Source organism: Pipistrellus kuhlii, unplaced genomic scaffold, assembly GCF_014108245.1.
Source record: "Pipistrellus kuhlii isolate mPipKuh1 unplaced genomic scaffold, mPipKuh1.p scaffold_m20_p_6, whole genome shotgun sequence".
NCBI lineage: Eukaryota > Metazoa > Chordata > Mammalia > Chiroptera > Vespertilionidae > Pipistrellus > Pipistrellus kuhlii.
Window position 1 is genome coordinate 76,075,018 of NW_023425562.1, and position 20,858 is coordinate 76,095,875.

Consider the following 20,858-nt stretch of genomic DNA (forward strand, 5'->3'; position numbering starts at 1 on the left):
AAGACGACAGACGAGGACATTGAAGAAAATGTTCTAAGCAGTTTCCAAACTTCAGCCGTTTTCATACAAGGGATTTCTGCGATATCCAACTACCTCTACTTCCTAAACTCACGCTTTTGCCTAAACATGCACACCTTACACCCGTGATTCTCAACCAGGCTGCAGGTTAGCCACCGGCAGGAAGGAGGCAGAGGAGGCCAGGATACTATCCAAATCCTCCAACGTACAGACAGGCCCCAGTCAGAGGATGAACCATCCCCAAATGCCTGTGGTACCCAGGTCAGAACTCCGTTCCCATCAATGTATTTTATTTTATTTCTTTAAATATATTTTATGGATTTTTTACAGAGAGGAAGAGAGAGGGCTAGAGAGTTAGAAACATCAATGAGAGAGAATCATCGATCAGCTGCCTCTTGCACACCTCCTACTGGGGACGTGCCCATAACCAAGGTACATGCCCTTGACTGGAATCGAACCTGGGACCTTTCAGTTCGCAGGCCAACGCTCCATCCACAGGGCCAAACCAGTTTCAGCTCCAACAATGTATTTTAACAGGTACCTTCACACCACTACCGTAAATGAAAAAGCATCACGCTTTGTCAGACAAGAAGGCAAACGCCAAAGTCAGTGCAATGGTCACGCAATGAGCAGCTAACAAGTCCCGCTGGGCTCCGCCGGCCCCAGTGGCTGTGCCTGAAGCGGCGGCCCGGGCCGCTGGCTGCTCCTCCCCCGTGACGCGGAGACAGGGGCAAGGGTCCGCTGTGAAAAGGGGGCGCCACCCGGGTGAGCGATACTGACGGGAAACTGGAAAAGGCGGGGGGTGTCCTGCCACACGTCCCACTGTGATTCCGTTCTGCCCCTGCATTGCTCTGACTTTGTATCACCGCAGCGTCCAGAAACGCGTCTTGGGAACTTACGTCCTGCACCAGAAGCCTTGGGCGTGGTGGCAAATTTACAAGTGACCAAGTTTCCTTCGACCTGTCCAAACAGAAGAGGTGGCAGCGAGGCTCCTTCTCAGCTTCTGGATTTACCACCTGCAGATCTCTCCTCCCCGCGTGGCCGCTGCCAGAGCCCGTCTGTCTGTCTTGTGGGTGGACGCCAGGCCCCTCCCCCTCCACGGTCTGGGAGGAAGGCGCCCAGAGCGATGTTGTGACAGCTGTCACCTGGGCTGCTACTGCTATGTCCTAATGCAGGGCAAAGGAACTCCCGCCCCACACCCCAGGCGGGCCGGGGAGGCGGGCCACACCGCAGAATCCCTAAGAGGGAGAAATAAACGGAGAGGCTGAAGCAGCAGTGACCGGTGAGAGCCAATGGACAGCGTTAGGAACACGCTTGGCAGCCAGGGGGCTGGGTGTACAGTCCAGCCCTGCTCCGCACCGGCTGTGTGCCCTCCGGCTATTCACCCGTGACCCCACTCTCCCTCCGGGTAAAAAGATAAGACCCGCCTGCTGAATTACTAGGAGGATAAAGACTTTATACAGAAAAGGGATACGGTAGGACAGGACCTAGCACATAGCAGGCATTCAATTGATAGTAGATATTGAGCCCTGGCCAGGTAGCTCAGTTGGTTGGAGCATCGGCCCAAAATGTCAAGGTCGCAGGTTGGATCCCTGGTCAGGGCACATACAAGAATCAACCAATGAACGCATAAGTAAGGGGAACAACAAATCGATGTTTTTCTCTCTCTCTTTCTCCTCCTCTCTCTAAAATCAATCAATCTATATATATATATATATATATATATATATATATATATATATATTTAAAACAGTAGATATTACTTCTCGAGTTATTTTTCTAGATTAAAAAAAAAAACACATGAAACAATTTTCTCATCTGTTGATATAAACAGCTATTCAACTAGGTTAGGATGTAAGGCTAGGCCTGGCCAGGATGGCTCAGTGGTTGAGCAATGACCTATAAATCAGGAGATCAACGTTCAATTTCCGGTCAGGGCTCATGCCCAGGTTGCGGGCTCCATCCCCAGTGTGGGGAGTGCAGGAGGCAGCTGCTCAATGATTCCCTCTCATCGTTGATGTTGCTATCTCTCTCTCTCTTCCTCTCCCTTCCTCTGAAATCAATAAAAATATAATAAAATTAAATTTAAAAGATGCAAGGCTAGAGATAACTTGGTCTGCACTGCTTTAAGCTTAGACCATTTAAACAAAGAAAAACCCAAGTAGACTTTTCTCATAAATTCACTCTAGAACACACACAGGTTATGACCGCCGATGTGCAGTGGTTTCACACAGCTGGGCCAAAAGCCAGGGAAAGACCAATATTACAGGGGGAGGTGCCAAGCCAGCCGAGTTTCTGGAAAGGTGACCACTGCAACAAGGAGCTGGCCTCGGAGAAAGGATCACGCCTGCTCTCAGTGCTGGAGAAAGGACCACTCCTGCTCTCGGTGCCGGCGATCGGCGCCCTCTCAGTAAATATTTGCTGAGCTGCTGCCTGACGCACCAACCTTGCCGGAACCAGGGTCCAGGAAGTGATCGTCTCGATGTTGACACTGGGAAGACCCAGGAAGAAAAACTGAGGGCAATGTGGAAAAAAGTCTACAGCATTGGGGGGGAGGGGTTAATATTCCTCCCTCCCCGCCCCGCCCGAGGATAAATTCTGACCGGCAGGGACAGTTGGCAAGGTCTAGAGGGCTTTTCCAATGCCCCGAATGCAGGTGCAGGAAAGGGAGGTGCTACTGGCACCTAGTGGACGGAGGCCAGTGATGCTGCTGCACACAGGACAGTCTCCAATGCACAGGGCAGCACCACACAGGGGATGATCCAGCCCCAAATGTCCATCACCCTGATGTGAGAGCCTGGTCCAGGGCAGCATCCTCCACACAGGTCTGCAAGGATGGAAACATTCTGATTCTGCCTTGTCAGGGAGCAGCCACTCAGCCACATGTGACTACTGAGGACTCAACATGTACAACTTAAATGTGACTCCATCCATTCAAATAGCCACATCTAATTAGTGTTTACCACATCGGACTGCAGTTCTAGAAGGGTGTAACCCAAATTGGTAAGCACGGGTGCCTGGAGGGGAGAAGAGAAGGATGCTGGGAAAAGAGGAAGGAGGCACACAGCCAAACTTTTACTCATTTGTTCTACAATCATCTAAGGTGTGGGTTATTTAAGCAGAAGAATGTAAAATCGCAAGTTAGAAAGAATGCAAAGGAGGAAGACGTCTAACCATATCTCTGGCCACAGGATGCTACTGGCTAGAGGAGAAATAGGACTATATCAATGAAAAAGGTCAAGGTGGCCATTTCTCTTTATTTTTTTTAAATATATTTTATTGATTTTTTTACAGAGGGATAGAGAGTTAGAAACATCAATGAGAGAGAAACATCGATCAGCTGCCTCCTGCACACCCTCTACCTGGGATGTGCCCGCAATCAAGGAGCATGCCCTTGACCGGAATCGAACCTGGGACCTTTCAGTCCGCAGGCCAAATCTCTATCCCACATGTGTCAAACACAAGGCCCGCGGGCCAAATCCGTCCCGCCAGGCCTTGCAATGTGGCCCGCACCGCACTGTCATCACTGCACTCCGCTGCGTTTCCATCACAATGACAGTTTATGACTGTTCAGTAAACCATTCGGCCCGTGATTTAGGCTGGATTTTAGATTTTGGCCCCTTCTCTGATTGAGTTCGACACCCCTACAGTCTATCCACTGAGCCAAACCGGTTATGGCATCTTTGAATGGAGAGCTCAGATCTTCCGACCTAGCACGTCCACCTAGGGGGATGTATCCTACACAACTACAGGGACCGGTAAGCAACAGGAAATGCACAAGGATGCTTACAGCAGCACTGAGAGAGAGTAAAACCTGGGAAGGCCCAGATGTCCATTATGGAGGGATGCCCTGCACACTGAACCTGTAGCAATATTTATTTTCTTTTAAGAAATGCTTTGTTTAAAAAAAAATTAATGGTCCTACAGGCGGTGCTCACAGATGGGGAAATCGCCTCGGACTGTACAACCTACAGTTGGCCCAGCGGCCTTAACCACAGCCTCTGGAGACCTCAGCCCACGGCAGGCTAGGAAAGCCGCCTCTGCATCATCCAGGCAGCCACCTAGAGACAATCCGATGGCAGGGACACAGCACGGGTCCCAGGGACACCTGGCTCCCCCTGCACCCCGCCGGCAGCCTTGGCGACGGCTAACTGCGACTGTGCTTTCCACGGGCCACCGCGGGCTCTGGGATCTACGCACTCCACACACACCACCTCATCGAGTCCTCAGAACTGCCCGGCGCCACGACCATGCCCACGCCGGAGAAGCGGACTCACATGCCGCGGTCACACAGCCGGGAGCACTCCAGCAGAGGCCGTCCTGCCACATCCACGTCCTCAGCCCCTCAGCGCCACAGCCGCCAACCCTGGGGAGCCCGCACCACCAGCCGTCAGTAACCTTTTTCCTCCCCAGATCCGGCTCCTCCCCGTTCCCATGGAGACGGGGCAGCGCCATGGCCACTGGGGCCACGCCTCGGGTGTGGCTTTGGTGCTGAGACAGCCCGGGATGGCCATGGGAGGGGGGGGGGTGTTTGCCAGGAAGGTGCTGGGGGTCTGGGACAAGCACAGCTCACAGGTGGGCACCACCAGAGAGCATGGTCCCACCTCTTCTGATGCCGGTGCCCCAAGAGGTGCCACCCTGGGCCCCAACCACCGAGCTGCCCGCCTCCACCCCTGGCAGGGAAGCCGGACAGTCTGCTCGCGGCCCTGCGGCCTGCAGACAGCTGTATCATGAGAAGCTACACGCAGACTTTCTTCTATCCGTTCAACAAAGAAGGCTCAGCCTCTCCAGCACGTCTTACGTAACGACCACACACAGCACCACGAGGGCCAAGGCCGCCCGCCCGTCCACAGAGCATGTATTGTCCTCAGTCCACCACAGGCCGTCCTCCACCCCCACCACCTCGCTCATGAATGAGCCGGAAGCCGGTGGCAGACCGAGGAAGGAAAGCACACGCTTTTACTTCTCTCTCCTCCTCTCTCTCTCTCTCAGACGTCCCGATGTTGTGGGCGTGCTCGGAGCATAAGTAAAATGAAAATGGCAGGCGGGGCATCACCCACATCCTTTCCTGGATGTGGGGCGATTCTGGTCTCACAGGGAGGAAGATGAGGAGGCCTCCCAGACCGCCCCAGAATGCCCCATGACCCACGTAACCCAGCGGCCTATGAAAATCCTCAAGAGGAATCAAGTTCATGCATCAACATCCTCTCTAGCTCGGCCAGCGTGGCTCAGCGGCTGGGCGCCAGCCTACGAACCAGGAGGTCACAGCTGGACTCCCGGTGAGGGCAGCATGCCCGGGCGGCAGGCTCCATCTCCAGTGTGGGGTGTGCAGGAAGCAGCCAATCAGTGCTTCTTTCTCATCACTGAGGTTTCCACCTCTTCCGCTCCCTCTCCTTTCCTCTCTGAAATCAATAAAAATATTTTTCAAAAGATATCTTCTCAAGACTAAGTTCTAACTTATAATGGCAAAAATGAACTGAAATCTTGTCTTTCACAGGCATTCGATAAAAATATAGATAGAAGGTAACATACCTCAATGTTAACAAGAGAAAGGAGGGCTTTCAATAATTCTAGCTACTGCGTCTTTAAGTTTTCTATAACAGGAGCCAATACTTTTTTTTTTTTTTTTTTTTATTTCTTTACTGAGAGGAAGGGAGAGAAAATAGTTAGAAACATCAATGAGAGAGAACCATTGATCAGCTGCCTCCTGCATACCCCATACTGGGACCTTTCAGTCCGCAAGTTGACGCTCTATCCACTGAGCAAACCGGTTTCGGTGGAGCCACTACTTTTTAAAAAAGAAATTATTGCCGAAACCGGTTTGGCTCCGCGGTAGAGCGTCGGTCTGCGGCCTGAATCCCAGGTTCGATTCCGGTCAAGGGCATGTACATTGGTTGCGGGCATATCCCCGGTGGGGGGTGTGCAGGAGGCAGCTGGTCGATGTTTCTCTCTTATCGACGTTTCTAGCTCTCTATCTCTCTCCCTTCCTCTCTGTAAAAAAAAATCAATAAAATATATTTAAAAAAAAAAAGAAATTATTATTTTCATTATGGAAAAATAAAACTCTGCAGTTTGAAAGTCACACGCAGGGCCCCAGAGCTGGGGAGAGTGCTCAGGCACGGCTCCGAGTGGGGTGGGTCCCTCCAGGCCTCTCCGCTCGGCAGGGCTTTGTCTGGCTTGCCCTGGCCCCCAAGCTGCTAGTGCCATCACCTGGCACCAAACGGCCCGCTGCTACTGAGGGGATGTTCCTGACTCCCTGACAAAGGCTCAGCAGCAGAAGTTGCTGGGAGCCCCGAGGACGAAACAGGGGCAGATACAGCCCAGCAGCAAATCTGGGATCAATTTGAGATCTGTGACCCAGGCCTAGGACAAGCTGCTTCTGCAACTAATTCCTTAAAGCAACAGGCTAAGTGAAATAGAGAGAGGGAGGGTGGGAGGGAGGCCTCTCTTTCCTTTCTGTACAGAAGGTTGTGCCATTGCTTCTCCGCCTTCTGGCTCCATCACTCCGCAGACACTGGGAGCCTGCCACATGCCCGCACACCATCGGCACCCCACGTGAATCAGGAACCGGAGTCCCTTGGGATTGTAATGTTTTCAAATAAAACTAAGGGCACTGGGAGCAGGCAGACCTGCCTGGAACGGTGGCTCCTATTCATCATTCACTCAACAAACATTTATTGAGCACCTACTGTGTGCCAGAACCCGTGCCGAGCTCTGGAACATGTAAACAAGACGGGGCAGGCGCTCCTTTTTGTGCTGTTCTGCGGGGCAATGAGCAGAGCTGGCTGGTGCGAGTCCCCCTGCAGATGGCGCTCTTCCCACCCCAAATAGGTGCCCGCTGGGGTCTTGGGGTCTGCGTTCCGTGTCTTTGGGGTGACTCTGGTTTGGAGGGTCAGCGTTCAGAATGGAAACATTATGTAAAAAGTGAACACAAGAACCAATTTGTGAAAATATAGGGCCGGGTTAAGTACATTAGCGAAGTCTTTTCAAAGAAATATTCTGTTGCCATTTAAAGTGTCATTTACAAAGGGCCTCGTGATACAGAAAAGGCCTTGCGTTACAATGCTAAGCGGAAAAGATAGGAAATAAAAAACACAAGCTACATGGTTATAATTCACAAGACAATGTAGGCACAGAGACACAGCATAAGCTAAAGTGTTTGTGTTAGTTGTGGTTGTCTTCTTCTTTTTTATTTTATTTTATTTTTTCAGAGAGGGAAGGAGAGGGGAAGAGAGAAACATCAGTGATGAGAATCACTGATCAGCTGCCTCCTGCATGCCGCCCACTGGGATGGAGCCCACAACCTGGGTATGTGCCCTTGGCCAGAATTGAACCCTGGACCCTTCAGTCCACAGGCCAACACTCTATCCACTGAGCCAAACCGTCCAGGGCTTATTATTATTGATGAGAGAGGGGGACGGAGGGGAGACATCAATTTGTTATTCCACTTATTTATGTGCCTGACCAGGAATCAAACCACAACCTTTGTATATTGGGACGATGCTCCAAGCCAGGGCAGCTGTGGTTTCTTTGAAGGGAAAGCTAACGCCAGGATTATATTCAGCACTTTTCTCTGTTCTATAGTTTTTCTTTAAAATGCATGCACACATGTAACTTTTATATTTTATATAATACTTATAAAGTACACGTAAACATAAAAATATATATTAAACATTAAAATTTGATACATAAAATTGTATATAATTAAGAAATAGAAACACATGTAAATACTGAGAGTATACACTTTACAGATTTGTACTGTTTCCCTATAATTAAAGTCCTCAAAGACAGGGTGCTGGCCGCCCTGGTGGGACCATTTTGCCTGGCTTACACCTTCAGGCTTCACATGATGTGGCTAACCTATACCTCAAAACTTAACCCAGGCCCAGAGAAGGGAAGCCTCTCTCCAAGAAATCATAGGGGAAAGAATGCACTCAGTGTCACTACTCTGTTCCCACCAGGATGGCTGAAATGAAAGGAGACAGACGATGCAAGTGTGTGTGAGGATGTGGAGCGACAGGAACTGTCCCCGATGGGGACACACCACTGAGTACCAACATGCTGAACATTACCAATTTCTACTCCAGCTAAAACACACACACCGCAGGGCCCAGCAAAACCGCACAGGGCATGGCCTCCAGGATATGTTCACAGCAGCCCTAACCCAGAGCCAAACTGGAAACAGCCCAGGGCCAGCCAGAGGAGAAGGGGCCAGAGATGTCATGTCATACAATGTCTACACGTGGCCACAGGGACGAGCCAACTTCAGGGCGGGGTAAAAGCAGGCTTACAGCTGTGGGTATGTGAGATGCAGAGTTCATGCTTGTACTATTATTTATTTACTAGAGGCCTGGTGCACAAAATTCATACGGGGGGGGGGGGGTCCCCCTCAGCCTGGACTGCACCCTCTCATAATCCTGGACCACTGGTTCCTAATCACTCACCTGCCTGCCTGCCTGGTCATCCCTAACTGCCCCCAACTGCCAGCCAGGTTACCCCCAACTGCCCCCCTCCCCTATCCCCCTAACCCCTAAACACCCCACCCCCGCACTGGCCTTATCACCCCTCACTGCCTCTGCATGCTGGTCTGATTGTCCCTAACTGCCCCCCACCTGCCGACCTGGGCAACCCTAACTGGGCCCCCCCCCCCCCCCGCCAGCCTAGTCACCCCTCACTGACCCCCCCCTGCCAGCCTAATCACCCCCACCCAACTACCCCCCTACTAGTCTGATTGCCCCCAATTGCACCCCCACACACACCAGCCTGGTCACCCCTAACTACCCCCCTCACCCCGCTGGCCTGGTTACCTCTTATTGCTCTCCCTGCCAGCCTGGTCGCCCCCAACTGCCCTCCTCTGCCAGCCTGGTCTCTCCTAACTTGTCCCCTCCCCACCTACCTGGTTGCCCCACGCAGCCTGCTTGTAGGCAGCTATCTTGTAAGGGCATGAGGGTTAATTTGCATATCACCTCTTTATTATATAGGATTATTTTCCATATGAACAACGACGGTAAACTGACTTTTGCCCCATCCTGTGTAATACACATGCAACGTGGTCTAATCTCCCAAACAGAACAGGGAGCCGGTAAAGCCAGGCACCAGGGAGCACCTGCTGTTCCATGCATCTGTTCAACATCAGGCCAGAGCAGTCAGGTCTGGGTTCAGGTGCGGGGGTGGCGGGGGGGGGGGGGGGGGACACAGCAGGGGGTGTTCTTAGTGGCAGCCTCTCTTTAGCTGCAGCTGTTTCAGGAGTGTGTTCACGCTGTGGAAATTCCCTGAGCTGTGCACGTAGGAGTGAGCATGCATGTTTATGTGTATGTGAGTACGTGTGCATCCTCTTTTAAAATCAGTTTAGGGGACGAAATCCACTAGGGGGGACACGTGGTCTCTCCTGTTTACTACCTGGTCCTTTGATTTACCCGGACAGGGTGGTCATCCTTGTAAGAGAGCCTCTAACTGTCTTTCATTTGCGGAGTATGAAAATGAGGAGAGAACATGTGAGGGGGGGGGTCTCCAGTTTTACATTTTATTTGAATTTTTATGGAGACGGACTTATAAATGCTAAAAGGTATTCAGATTCAAATGACTTCCTTTTACAGGGTGAGGACAAACATTTTAGAAACAGATGCTCTGTTCTTACCTCCCCCTTCCCCCCCCATTTAGCATGAACGTGTCTCATACAAAGAGGCTGAGAAAGAAAATACTGATCTGTAAGTGACTCTGAAAACAGTTACCATGTTTCTGAAGAACGTATGCTTACTAGGATACCTTCAAGTTTCTAGAACTTCCCTGTCATATCATCATGCCTGCTGATTACCAGCTTTCCCTGGGAATCACGGAATACACACATACTTCCCTCCAAAGCACAGAAGCCTCCAAAACCCCACCCTTTGCCCTCGAAAAAAACCGCCTGCTCTGAAAGGACAGCACAGAGACACTCGCAGAGGAAAGGGCGTTGAGACCGGCGGCAAAAAGGAATCTACTGCCCGCGTTCGTGTTAAGGGAAAATGAGGTTTTTTAATGCTGGATCTTTGTCATTCTGAAGCAAAACCATTCTGAAGGGGAAAGACCCCTCTGTCCCTCAGTGCTGTCATCCGTAAGAGGGTTGCCAGGAGGACTAAATGGGACGACCGACATGAAACTCTCAGAACAGTGCTGGCCACCTAACGCTGTGGTCGGCAAACCGCGAGCCACATGCAGCTCTTTGGCCCTTTGAGTGTGACTCTTCCACACTCAAATACCATGGCCTGGGCGAGTCTTTTGAAAGATGAAATAGAGAGGGCCGGAGACCGGGAAGCCAGGACACAGTTTTATTGAAGAGTACCCCTGCCGGCTGCTTCCAGAGAGAGGAGCGGCAGAGAGCGAGGGCCGGGGTACACCACCTTTTCAAGGGGAGGAGAGGGGACGGGGCTTAGGGCACTCAGCACACGCTGATTGGTGGTTTCATGTAAGGCCTATGATTAGGGACCTAGGGACTTAGGAAGGGAGGGGGGGGTTTAGGGTATTTGGCAGGTGTCGATTGGTGGCTCAGTGCTCAGGAATGTCTGGCTGCAGGTGGGGTTTAGTCTGTCCATCAGATTGAGGAAGGGAGGATCTATCATTTATTTTGGAAGAAGTGGCGTTAGAAGAAGTTTAAGTTTAAAAAAATGTGGCTCTCAAAAGAAATTGCAATCATTGTACTGTTGGGATTTGGCTCTGTGGACTAGTGAGTTTGCCGACCACTGACCTAATGCGTACTGAGCGGCGACCGCAGTGCTCATCCAGTTCATCTACACCAGTGTTTCCCAAACTTCTCTCATGACGAGAATCACCTGGTGGAGTTGTTAAACTACAGATTCCTGAATCCCAACTAAGAAGTGCTAAACTAGAATTTTTGGGAACATATAGGTAGGTTCTAAGACAGAGCACTAAGTTAAGTATACAATTTTACCTATATGTTCCCAAAATTTTAGAATTTTAGTTTAGAATTTTAGGGCTGCTTCCTGCATTCGCTTCCTGTGGCTGCCACGGTCAAAGAGCACTGACTGGGTGGCTTACACAACAGAAAGGTATTTTCTCTACGTCTGGCAGTCCAAGACCAAGGTGTCGGCAGGTCTAGTTTTGCTGACGCCTGTCCCCTTGGCTTGCAGATGGCTGCCTTCCCACTGTGTCCCCAGATGGTCTTTCTTCTCGCCTCGATGTCTCCCTTCTCATAAAGCAACCAGTGAGACTGAATGAGGGCTCACCCTGCAGCCTCAGTTTAAGGTAACCTTTTCTCCAGAGAGTCCCATTCCGAGGTGCTGCTGGGAGTCAGGACTTCAACATTTGAATTGTGGGAGTGTGGGGGGAGAAGGGTTACAAGTCAGCTCATAACACTTCCCAAATGGCCTCCTCCAACAGCTCAAAGCTTCCATAGTTATTAAATCAGAAAGCTGACCTCATAGATAAGAACATGAATTTCTTGCCCAACCGGTTTTTCTTTCTTCTTCTTTATTTAATTTTTTTTTTTTTTCCTTTTTAAAGGCTGGATGAGTCACCTTAAATAGACAATAAGGAAGAGAACAACAAGAAAAGCCCAAAGTAGAAAGAAGGAAATAATAAAGATTAGAGCAGAAATAAATGGCATAGAGGATAAAAAACCAGTACAAAAGATCAATGAAACCAAGAGCTGGTTCTCTGAAAAGATAAACAAGATTGATGAACCATTAGCCAGACTCATCAAAAAACAAAGAGACAGGACCCAAATGAATAAAATTAGAAAGAAAGTGGTGAAGTAACAACCACAGAAATACAAAGGATTGTAAGAAAATACTGTGAACAACTAAATGCCAACAAGCTGGACAATGTGGAGGAAATGTCAAATTCCTAAATATATATATATATATATATATATATATATATATATATATATATATATATATATTCTTCCAAAACTGGATCAGGAAGAATCAGAAAACCTGAACAGACCAAAAACAACCGATGAAATAGAAGCAGTAAACTATTTACTATTGGTGGTTTTTTACAGTGTGTACTTTTTAAATTTTTACTTATTGATTTGAGAGAAAGCAGGAGAGAGAGAGAGATATCAATTTGTTATTCCACTTATTTATGCATTCATTAATCGATTCTCATGCTATAGTGGTCATCATGCTATTTTGATAATTTTTCCTTTGGAAAGCAATGGGTACCACTGTGGCGTTAGAAGAAGTTTAAGTTTAAAAAATTTGGCTCTCAAAAGAAATTTCAATCGTTGTTCTGTTATTATTTGGCTCTGCTGACTAATGAGTTTGCCGACCACTGGCCTAGATGCATCGGCAAACATATTGCTGCGAGAGATGACTGAGATTTTGCTGCCTATGGTTTCTTCTAGGATTTTTATGTTTTCACGACTTACACTTAAGTCTTATCCATTTTGAGTGTATTCTTGTGTAGGTGTAAGTCGATGTTCTAGTTACATTTTTTTTTTTTTTTACATTATCTGTCCAATTTTCCTAACAGCACTTATTGAAGAAACTCTAGACAATGACAGAAACAACATTAAGATCCCCATTCAACCTGGTAAACTGTAAATTAATCGATTCTCATATGTGCCCTGATCAGGGATCAAACCCGCAACCTTAGTGAATTGTGATGATTCTCTAACTGACTGAACTACCCAGCCAGGGCCTAATTATTGTTTAAAAATCATGTTTTCTGATAACACGGCAAAACAAATTTGTTTAAGTATATTAGCACCCCCAGGTTCTCCCTTGTAGACGGTATATGTCTAGGCAGACAGCACCACTGCAGCCTAGGCCACCGCTTCCTAAATGGCAGACGTGACTTGGGGCCCGTCTACAAACCTCCTGAGCTACTCCTGATTCCTCCTTTTCTCTAAGCTGCTACTCCTTTTTACTTAAACAAGAGGAAGCTTCCCACCGGAACTACAAAGAGAAAAACACATACCACTGGGGACAAACATTAGGAATTATAAAAGTAATCGCTAACCTTTCCCTGTTTGGCCCTCAGCCTCCTTCCAGATCTTTAGGGAATTCCCCACAGGCCAAGCTTCGAGTCCCTGTCCCAGTCCCTCAACGGGTCACCAAAGGAAGGAAGCCAAGCCCGCTTAAGAAATCAACATCCCCCTACCTCTTCCTGGGAAAGACCCCGACAAAGCCTCACCTGCCTCTTCTTCCTCAATTAACCCAAAGTCCACTCGCTGTCCCGAGTGAGGCCAGACGTACTTGGTGCCCATTTCCAAAGGTGGCCATGAAAAGCGGCCAGTCCGAATGGATGACTTCCGCCATGGGCGTCTGGGTAAAGATAGTGCAAGAACGTCCTGAAAAGGAACACACCAAAGCCCAAAGATGGATTGTTCAACGCCTGAGGTCACAGTCAGATGGCCTCCCGCGTGCCTTGGAGACTGGCATCCAGGCACCCCTCACTGGCCTTTGTCAGGAAGCCCTGGCAAAGCCTGGCTCCTACACACACGCTTCGGCATCAATGCCTGGGTTTGTAATTCCACCGCCTATGGTGTCACTGGCTGCCTGTGTCAGTCAGCACAGGGCGGGGCCGAGGGCAGGGTTCTGTACCGGGCACCATGGCACAAGTACATACAGCTGGGCTGGCAGGGGACGCAGAGAGCACTTCCAGATGGGCCACTGCCAAGGCTGTCCTGGCTGTTCTCATCCAAGGCAGCAGGGAGCTGTTTATGCAGCCAAGCGTCCACCTCGGTCAGGGGAAGAGCTGGGTCTCTGCATTTCATCCTCAAGCAGGCTCCCCCATCCCCCCACCCCAAGCACACCCCTACCCGCTGTATTCCGAACCCCACCTCCCCTGTGTCAATGGGAAGACACTGAAAAACCGCACACGCCTGTATACCGTCCCTCCTCAGCAACAGTGGTTTTGGTATTTTCAAATTCCCCTTCTGCCTCGAAGAGTCAACTCCAAATCAGCACCCACAGCACCCTCGTGGGCACTCACAGGCATGCAGGGTGCAAAACTTTCTAATCGCCCCACCCACATTCCAGGGGGGAGGGGGCGGGCAAGATGACGCCCTACCTTCTACCTGAGCTCTTGGCAGCACAGGTGTCCTTTTCACTGTCGACTCACAGGCACGTACCCCACACCTGCCCTGGGAGCAAGAATTCGCTGCTCACTAATCCTGGGCTAGCAGGAGCCTCACAGGGCGTGACCACTGTGACTGATGAGGGTCAACGATGCTATATGCCTGACATGGCCTCCACCGACTCTGCAGAGAAAAGGCACTTTATCCCACAAATTAGAAGTGACAGCTACAATGGAAAGCTCAGCAGACTTTTATATTCAACTAGAGGCCCAGTGCACAAAATTCATGCACGGGGGTAGGGGGCAGAATGTCCCTCAGCCCAGCCTGCATCTTCTCCAATCTGGGACCCCTTGAGGGATGTCCGACTGCCCGTTTAGGCCTGATCCCAGTCGGACAGCCCTCTCACTGCTGGCTCCAAACTGCTCGTCTGCCTGCCTTCTTGATTGCCCCTAACCACTTCTGCCTGCCAGCCTGATTACCCCCTAACCACTCCCCTGCTGGCATGATTGATGCCTAACTGCTCCCCTGCCAGCCTGTTTGCCCCTAACTGCCCTCCCCTGCAGGCTTGGGTCCTTACCAACTGCCCTTCCCTGAAGGTCTGGGTCCCCCCTAAAGTCCTTCCTATGCCGGCTTGGTCACCCTTAACTGCCCTCCCCTGCAGGCTTGATCACATGCAACTGCCCTCCCTTGCAGGCCTGGTCCCTCCCAACTGCCCTCCCCTGCTGGCCATCTTGTGGTAGCCATCTCGCAACCACATGGGGGCAGCCATCTTTGTGTGTTGGAGTGATGGTCAATTTGCATATCACTCTTTTATTAGATATGATAGAGGCCTGGTGCATGGGTGGGGGCCAGCTGGTTTGCCCTGAAGGATGTCCCAGGTCAGGGTGGGGGTTCCCTTGGGGCATAGGGCGGCCTGGGAGAGGGGCCTGTGGTGGTTTGCAGCCGGCTATGCCCCCGGCGACCCAAGCAAAGGCCCTGGTACCTGGAGTCTATTTATCTTCTACAATTGAAACTTTGTAGCCTGGAGTGGAGCCAAGCCTTCTGCTTGCTCTGTGGTGGCAGCCATTTCTGTTGGGATTTATGTATCTTTTATAATTGAAACTTTGTAGCCTTAAGTGGAGACCTAGGCCAGCCAGTACAGAAAGCTTGGCTTCCTCCATTGCCGTGGGCAAACCTAGCCTCCCACTCTTTCTAGCTCCGTGGCTGCCTCCATTTCTGTTTGGATTTATGTGTCTTCTATCATTGAAACTTTGTAGCCTTGAGTGGAGGCCTCCGCCTACAAGGGCAGGTGAAAAGCTTGGCTTCCTCCATTGCCAGGGAAACCCAAGTCTCCCTCCTGCTCTCTGATGCCATAGCCATGTTGGTTGGGTTTATCTGCATATTCACTTCTGATTGGCTTTGTGGGCATGGCTTATGGGTGTAGCAGACTGATGGTTAATTTGCATATTATTCTTTTATTAGATAGGATTATGTATATCTGCATGAAGAACTCCCTACTGTGGCATAGTAGAGAGTGCATTCCGGATCATGGACCACGACCCTGGCCTGTGGCCAAGGGCAGCCCCCGAGGAGCACACAGCCTGCTGCAGCCCTGTCACTAGACACTTAATCCCAGGTATGCGACAGCTGCCACCCAAGTCAAGTATCCTGTGAGCATATTCCAGCCAAGTTCTTACTCAACAACACCTTCTACAACACCCAGAAAGAAGAGACGCCATCCTCCAGGGGCCCAGCCCGAGCCTCCAGACTGAGAGAAGAACAATTTCTGATGTTCTCCAGTGACTCATCTGCTATTGGTATGGATGATGCCCAGCCACACAGGCAGTCTTACAGAAGAGGAAAGAAACGGAGCGCAGACGGGAAGGCAGTGGCCTGGAGTCATACCAGCAGTGAAATGATGACGCTGGTGCAGGAACCTAAGTCTGTGTGGCCTTGGAATCCAAACCCTTAGCCACAGAGCAAGGCAGCCAGCACTCCATGCTGGTGTGTGAAAGGAAGGCCTGCACCCTGGCAAGTGTACCCGCTGGTTGGAGGAATGTCCCTTCACCAGAAGGTGGTGGGTTCCACTCATAGTCAATGAACATCCCGGGTTGCAGGTTTGATTCCCGGTCGGGGCATATGTGGGAGGCAATGGATCGATGTTTCTTTTCCCTGCCTCTCTCTAAAAATCAATAAGTAAAATAGGTAAATAAAATGCTAGCCTACAATATCCTTTTCTTTACTCTCACAGCAGTTTACAAACTGTGATATACCTTGACAGCCACTCCTACGTTCTCTATCCTGCAGTCACTCTGAAAAATAATAATGAACTGTTACTGGGGGAAAAATGGAGCAAACACACTGAGAAACGCAGCACTGAGGACACAGCTGCCCCTCCGCCTTCCTGCTGCCAGCCCAGCTGCTCCAAGAAACCCTCCCCACTTCTCTTCACCCGGAGCCCGGTTCTCCTGAGCTCTTATCAGTGTCCGCCATGCATTCTTGGCCCAGAATAATTGCTTAATCTTTCTGGGCCTCCTTGGTTTTCTTATCAGTGAAACACGGATAAAAATTAAACCCAGTCCAAGGGCCACTCTGCAGCAGGCGTGAGGAAGCACTAGCTCAGAGCGAAGCCCTGCAGATCCCAAGACCCGTGCTCCTCCTCGGTGGTCAGGGTACGAGGCACGCAGCATGCCGGTGTAAACTCTGCACCCGGAGCCGTGAGATGCCCCTGCCGCACCCACAGGCCGTGGCCCCCCCGGTGGCCCCCGTCGCCCCACAGGATGGGAAGCCCAGTGGGGGAATCCAGGACACACCCTCTGCATTGGCTTCCCCTTCCTGCTGTAACAAATCACCACAGTGAATTCTCTTACAGTCCTGGAGGGCAGCGGTCCAGAGTGGTCTTGGGGAGCTAAAGTCAAGGTGTAGGCAGGACCAGTTCCTCCTGAGGCTCCAGGGGAGAATCTGTCTGCTGGACTTTTCTGATGCCCCCTGTGCTCCTTTATACACCCGTCTCCCCCTCCAGGCCTGGCATCCTCCCGTCTCCCTCCAGCTCTGAGATCACTCTCCTGCCTCTTTCTAGGACGCTGGTGATTGCACTGGGCCCACCCGTGTCATCCAGGATAGCCTCTCATCTACAGTCAACTTCATCACATCTGGAAAGGCCCTGCCGTGGGGACATCTGGGAGGCCTTATTCTGCTCCCCCCCCCCCCCTCGATACTAAGGTGTATTGAGTGCTGCATCTTCTAAACTTTACGTGCACCGAGCCTCAAAACAGCCCTGCAAGGTGTGTGGAATGGTCACTGCCCTCTACAGATGAGAAGAGACCCAGAGAAGTCAGGTCATTTTCCCAAGTCACACAGCTAGGAAGGAGCAGCGGCTGAGCTCGAACCCAGCTCCTCAACGCCCAAACCCATGCTGGTGTTTCACCAAGAAGAAAGGAGCTCCGTTCAGCCAGAAGCAAAGCATGTGACGTCAGAAACGGGCTCCCCGCAATACAGGGCAAATGCCTTGTTTCCTGAAACCTCAGCGACAGTGTCTTCAGCAGCAGGACGTGGATCTCCCTCCCGAGAACAGGAGCACGGGGCCCACGAGGTTCCCCGCCAATCACCTTCACCTCTTAGCACCTTGCATCATCAGCGCTGAGGGACACCGTCTCGCTGGACTCCTGGCTCCTATGGTTTTGGTTTTTTAACCACAAAACCACCCCAACCACCCTGCCAGCTGAGAGCCAGTGGGGGAAAGGAGCTGACTGGATTCGAATTCAGCCCCCTCACAAGGACTAGCTCTATTGTCTCCAGCAAATTATTTAACATTGATCAATCTTAGTTTTCTGGTCTGTAAAATGGGGACGTTAATTCCCCAAACTCACAGTCATTATGAGGGTTAAAACAGGACCACTGAATCCCTGCCAGAGCCTACCTTTAACCCCCATCCTCTCACCCCCCCACCCCCACCCTATTATATTTTAAGAAGCCTCCCATCCCGCTGTTCCAAACGTCTTCTGTTCACCAAGGTTCCCGCCTCCACATGCTGCTTCTGAAGCTGTAGGCTGAATACAAGCCCATATTTGCAAGTGCCTGGCTCCCTGATACATGATTTGAGTCTGAATCCTTGTCACTATGTAGGAAATAAATTAGTTCCAAAGTGACAAATTGTACAAGAGGTGTGACACTCCTAATATCACACAGAAATCTTTTCTTTTAACGGTCTGCACCACTTCCTCTAGATCCCATTAACTGCATATTTCTTTCTTGGTTTACTACCACTTTTATCTTCATTTTTTTATTTATTACTTGAGAGAAAGAGAGAGAAAGGAGAAAGAGAGAGGAGACAGAGGCCGAGGGAGAAAGCAAGTGAAACACTGATTTGTTGTTTCACTCATTTATGCATTCACTGGTTGACCGGATTACGGGGACCGAACCCCCAACCTTGGCTTCTCCAGACTGCCACTTTTAAATAATTGTTTGCATGTTCTCTCATGCACTGAAGCCGAGGTTCCCAACTACGACTGCAATTGAAAGCATCTGGGAGCTTTGAAAAGGTAAATACATTCCTGGGTCCCACTGCCGATTCTTACTTCGGAAGACGGACATGGGGCAGGGGCGGGGGCTGGAGCTGCAGAAGCTCCCGGATGGTGCCACCGCCAGGGCAGGGCCAGGACACCTGCACCTGTTGTTTATTCATCTTTCATCCCAGGCACCTGGCAGGCCCGGGCACACCGCAGGCAAAATTTCATAACAGTTTGCAGCATGAATTACCTAAACTTTGGAGTCCACTGACATAGAAATGCACTAAGATATTCACTTGGGGTGTATACTGCATCAGGCACTGGGCCAGGCACAGAGCTCGCGCTGACATCACCCTTCAGCCTCGGTTAGTCAGGAATAAAACACACAGCGGGGAAGGAAGGGGCGGAGGGCTGGCTGTCTCTGGGTCAGGCCATCCTAATCCAGCCTCCCTCTTCATCTTCCCCGCGGTCCTCAGCCGAGGTGTTTCCGCCCTGTTACAACAATGGGGCCTCCTCACCGGAAGATTCAAGGAAGGCAGGGACAAAGACCCCACAAAATGGCAGCTGGCATCCGTCCTTCCCTCACCTCCCCCTTCCCTCCCCCATGTACACCTGACGGAGCCATCTAGGCGTTCACCCTCCCCACCCGCTGCACCAAGCACAGCCGCTGCGTGAACCGAACCGCAGGCCCAGGGAAGCGCCCAGAACGCACGGACAGGCACCTGGGGAGGGCCGGTCCGGGGGGAGGGCTGGGGGGGGGGGGGCTGGTCCCAGGGGGAGGGCCGCTGCCTGGCGCAGCCCCGCCCCGCTGCCGGCCTCAGCCTTGGGGCCCGGACCTCACCTGGGCGGCCCGGGAAATGCACATTCTCAGGCCCCGCCGCACCCCCAGGAACTGATGGACCGGTCTGGGCTGAAAAATCTGCATTTTAACCAGCTCCCCTCCACCTTCACTCCTAGGTGAATCTGCCGCAGTTGGTGCCACGGTCCCTCCAAACCTCAACAGGTCACTGCCAGCCTCCCAGTAGGAAGACAGCAGGCGCAAACACCGCCCCGTCCCCGCTCCGGGGAGGGGGCCCGGGCCGCCCCGGCGCTGCCGCGGCCAGAAAGCCGCCGCAGGTGGCCGCCCGCCGGCCGGGCTCCCTCCCTCATTGTGGGGAGCGGGGAGGGGTCCGAGATCGGCGGGGAGAGCCCCACCCTCCCTCCCGCGGCGCCGCTCCGGGTCCACCCAGGGCCGGGGACTAAAGGGGGTCGTTTCGGAGCGGGACCCGGGGGCGCTGCAGCGGGACCCCGGGCCCCACCCCAGCCAGCCGAGCTCACCCCGGGCCCGGGGACGGCTCCGCGCGCCGAGCCCGGGTCCACATCCATCCCCCCGGCGAGGAGAAAGCAGAAAACAACACAACAGCCCGAGCACCGCGGATCCCAGTGCACCGGCGGTGCACAGCGCCGGCGGCCCGGCTTCCCGGGCTCCTACAGGGCGGCGGCGGGGAACCGGGAGCCGGGCGCGCGGGCCCAGGAGGACGGGATCGCGCGGGGGACCCGGCCCGGCCGGAGCGGAGAGGAGCCTCGCCCCGGCCTCCCGCCTCCCCGGCTGCCCGCCGGCCTCCCCGCCTCCCCGGCCGCCTCCTCCCCGGCCGCGGGCTCATGGCGCCGCGCGGCCGCGCTGTCAGGCCCGGCCCGGTCCCGCTCACCCGGCGCGGGGCCTGCTGTCCATCCGCCGCTTCGGGCGCACCGGCTGCAGCGGGATGTGGTCCGTCATGTCGCCCGCGCCGCCCGCCTTGCCGGCCGCGCCCCCCGCGCCGCCTGGGCCGCCGCCCGGTCCGGCCTCCGCGCCGCCGCCCGCCGGCGCCGCGCCGCCCCGGGGGAGGAGGCCGCCCCGCGGGAGGAGGCGGCGGCAGCGGGCGGGCCGGGCCCGCTGCGAGGGGGCGAGCTCGCGAGCGCCGGGCCACGCGCGGAGCCGGCCCCGCGGCCCGACCGACGGACAGGGGCGCACCATGGGCCCGGCTCCGCTGCGCCCCTCGCCCCGCGCCGCGCCCGCCGGAGGGAGGGAGGGAGGGCGGCCGCCGTGTCCGCGCCGCCGCGTCCCCGGCCCGCGCCGCGCGCCCCCCACGCGCGCCCACCGCCCGGCCGCGCGCGCCCGCCCACCGCCCGCCCACCGGCACCCGACCGTCACCAGCCACACACAGCCCCCCGCCAGGCTCACCCAGCACATTGTATACACTGTTGCACATGCTCACTCTTCTTTCACATGCTCACGCTTGCACCAACACGCATTCACACGCTAGCCCTGCACACACTTATTCTCACCTGCTCATTCCCCACTCTCTGACAGT

General features: G+C 52.8%; 1 protein-coding gene across 3 annotated transcripts in view; it reads right to left on the reverse strand.

Moving 5' to 3' along the window:
* ATP9A (ATPase phospholipid transporting 9A (putative)) overlaps window positions 1–20,384 on the reverse strand; it is a 126,869-nt gene extending 106,485 nt beyond the window's left edge. The window contains exon 1 of one of the 3 annotated variants that reach the window (XM_036418457.2): window positions 20,217–20,380. In XM_036418457.2, coding sequence (XP_036274350.1) covers window positions 20,217–20,284 — 68 coding nt within the window. In that variant the 5' untranslated portion in view covers window positions 20,285–20,380. Of the gene's footprint in view, window positions 1–4,295; window positions 4,313–20,216 lie in introns of those variants that run through there. The other 2 variants (XM_045574921.1, XM_036418462.2) reach the window with 2 other exon arrangements.
* Between the last annotated feature and the right edge of the window lie 474 nt (window positions 20,385–20,858).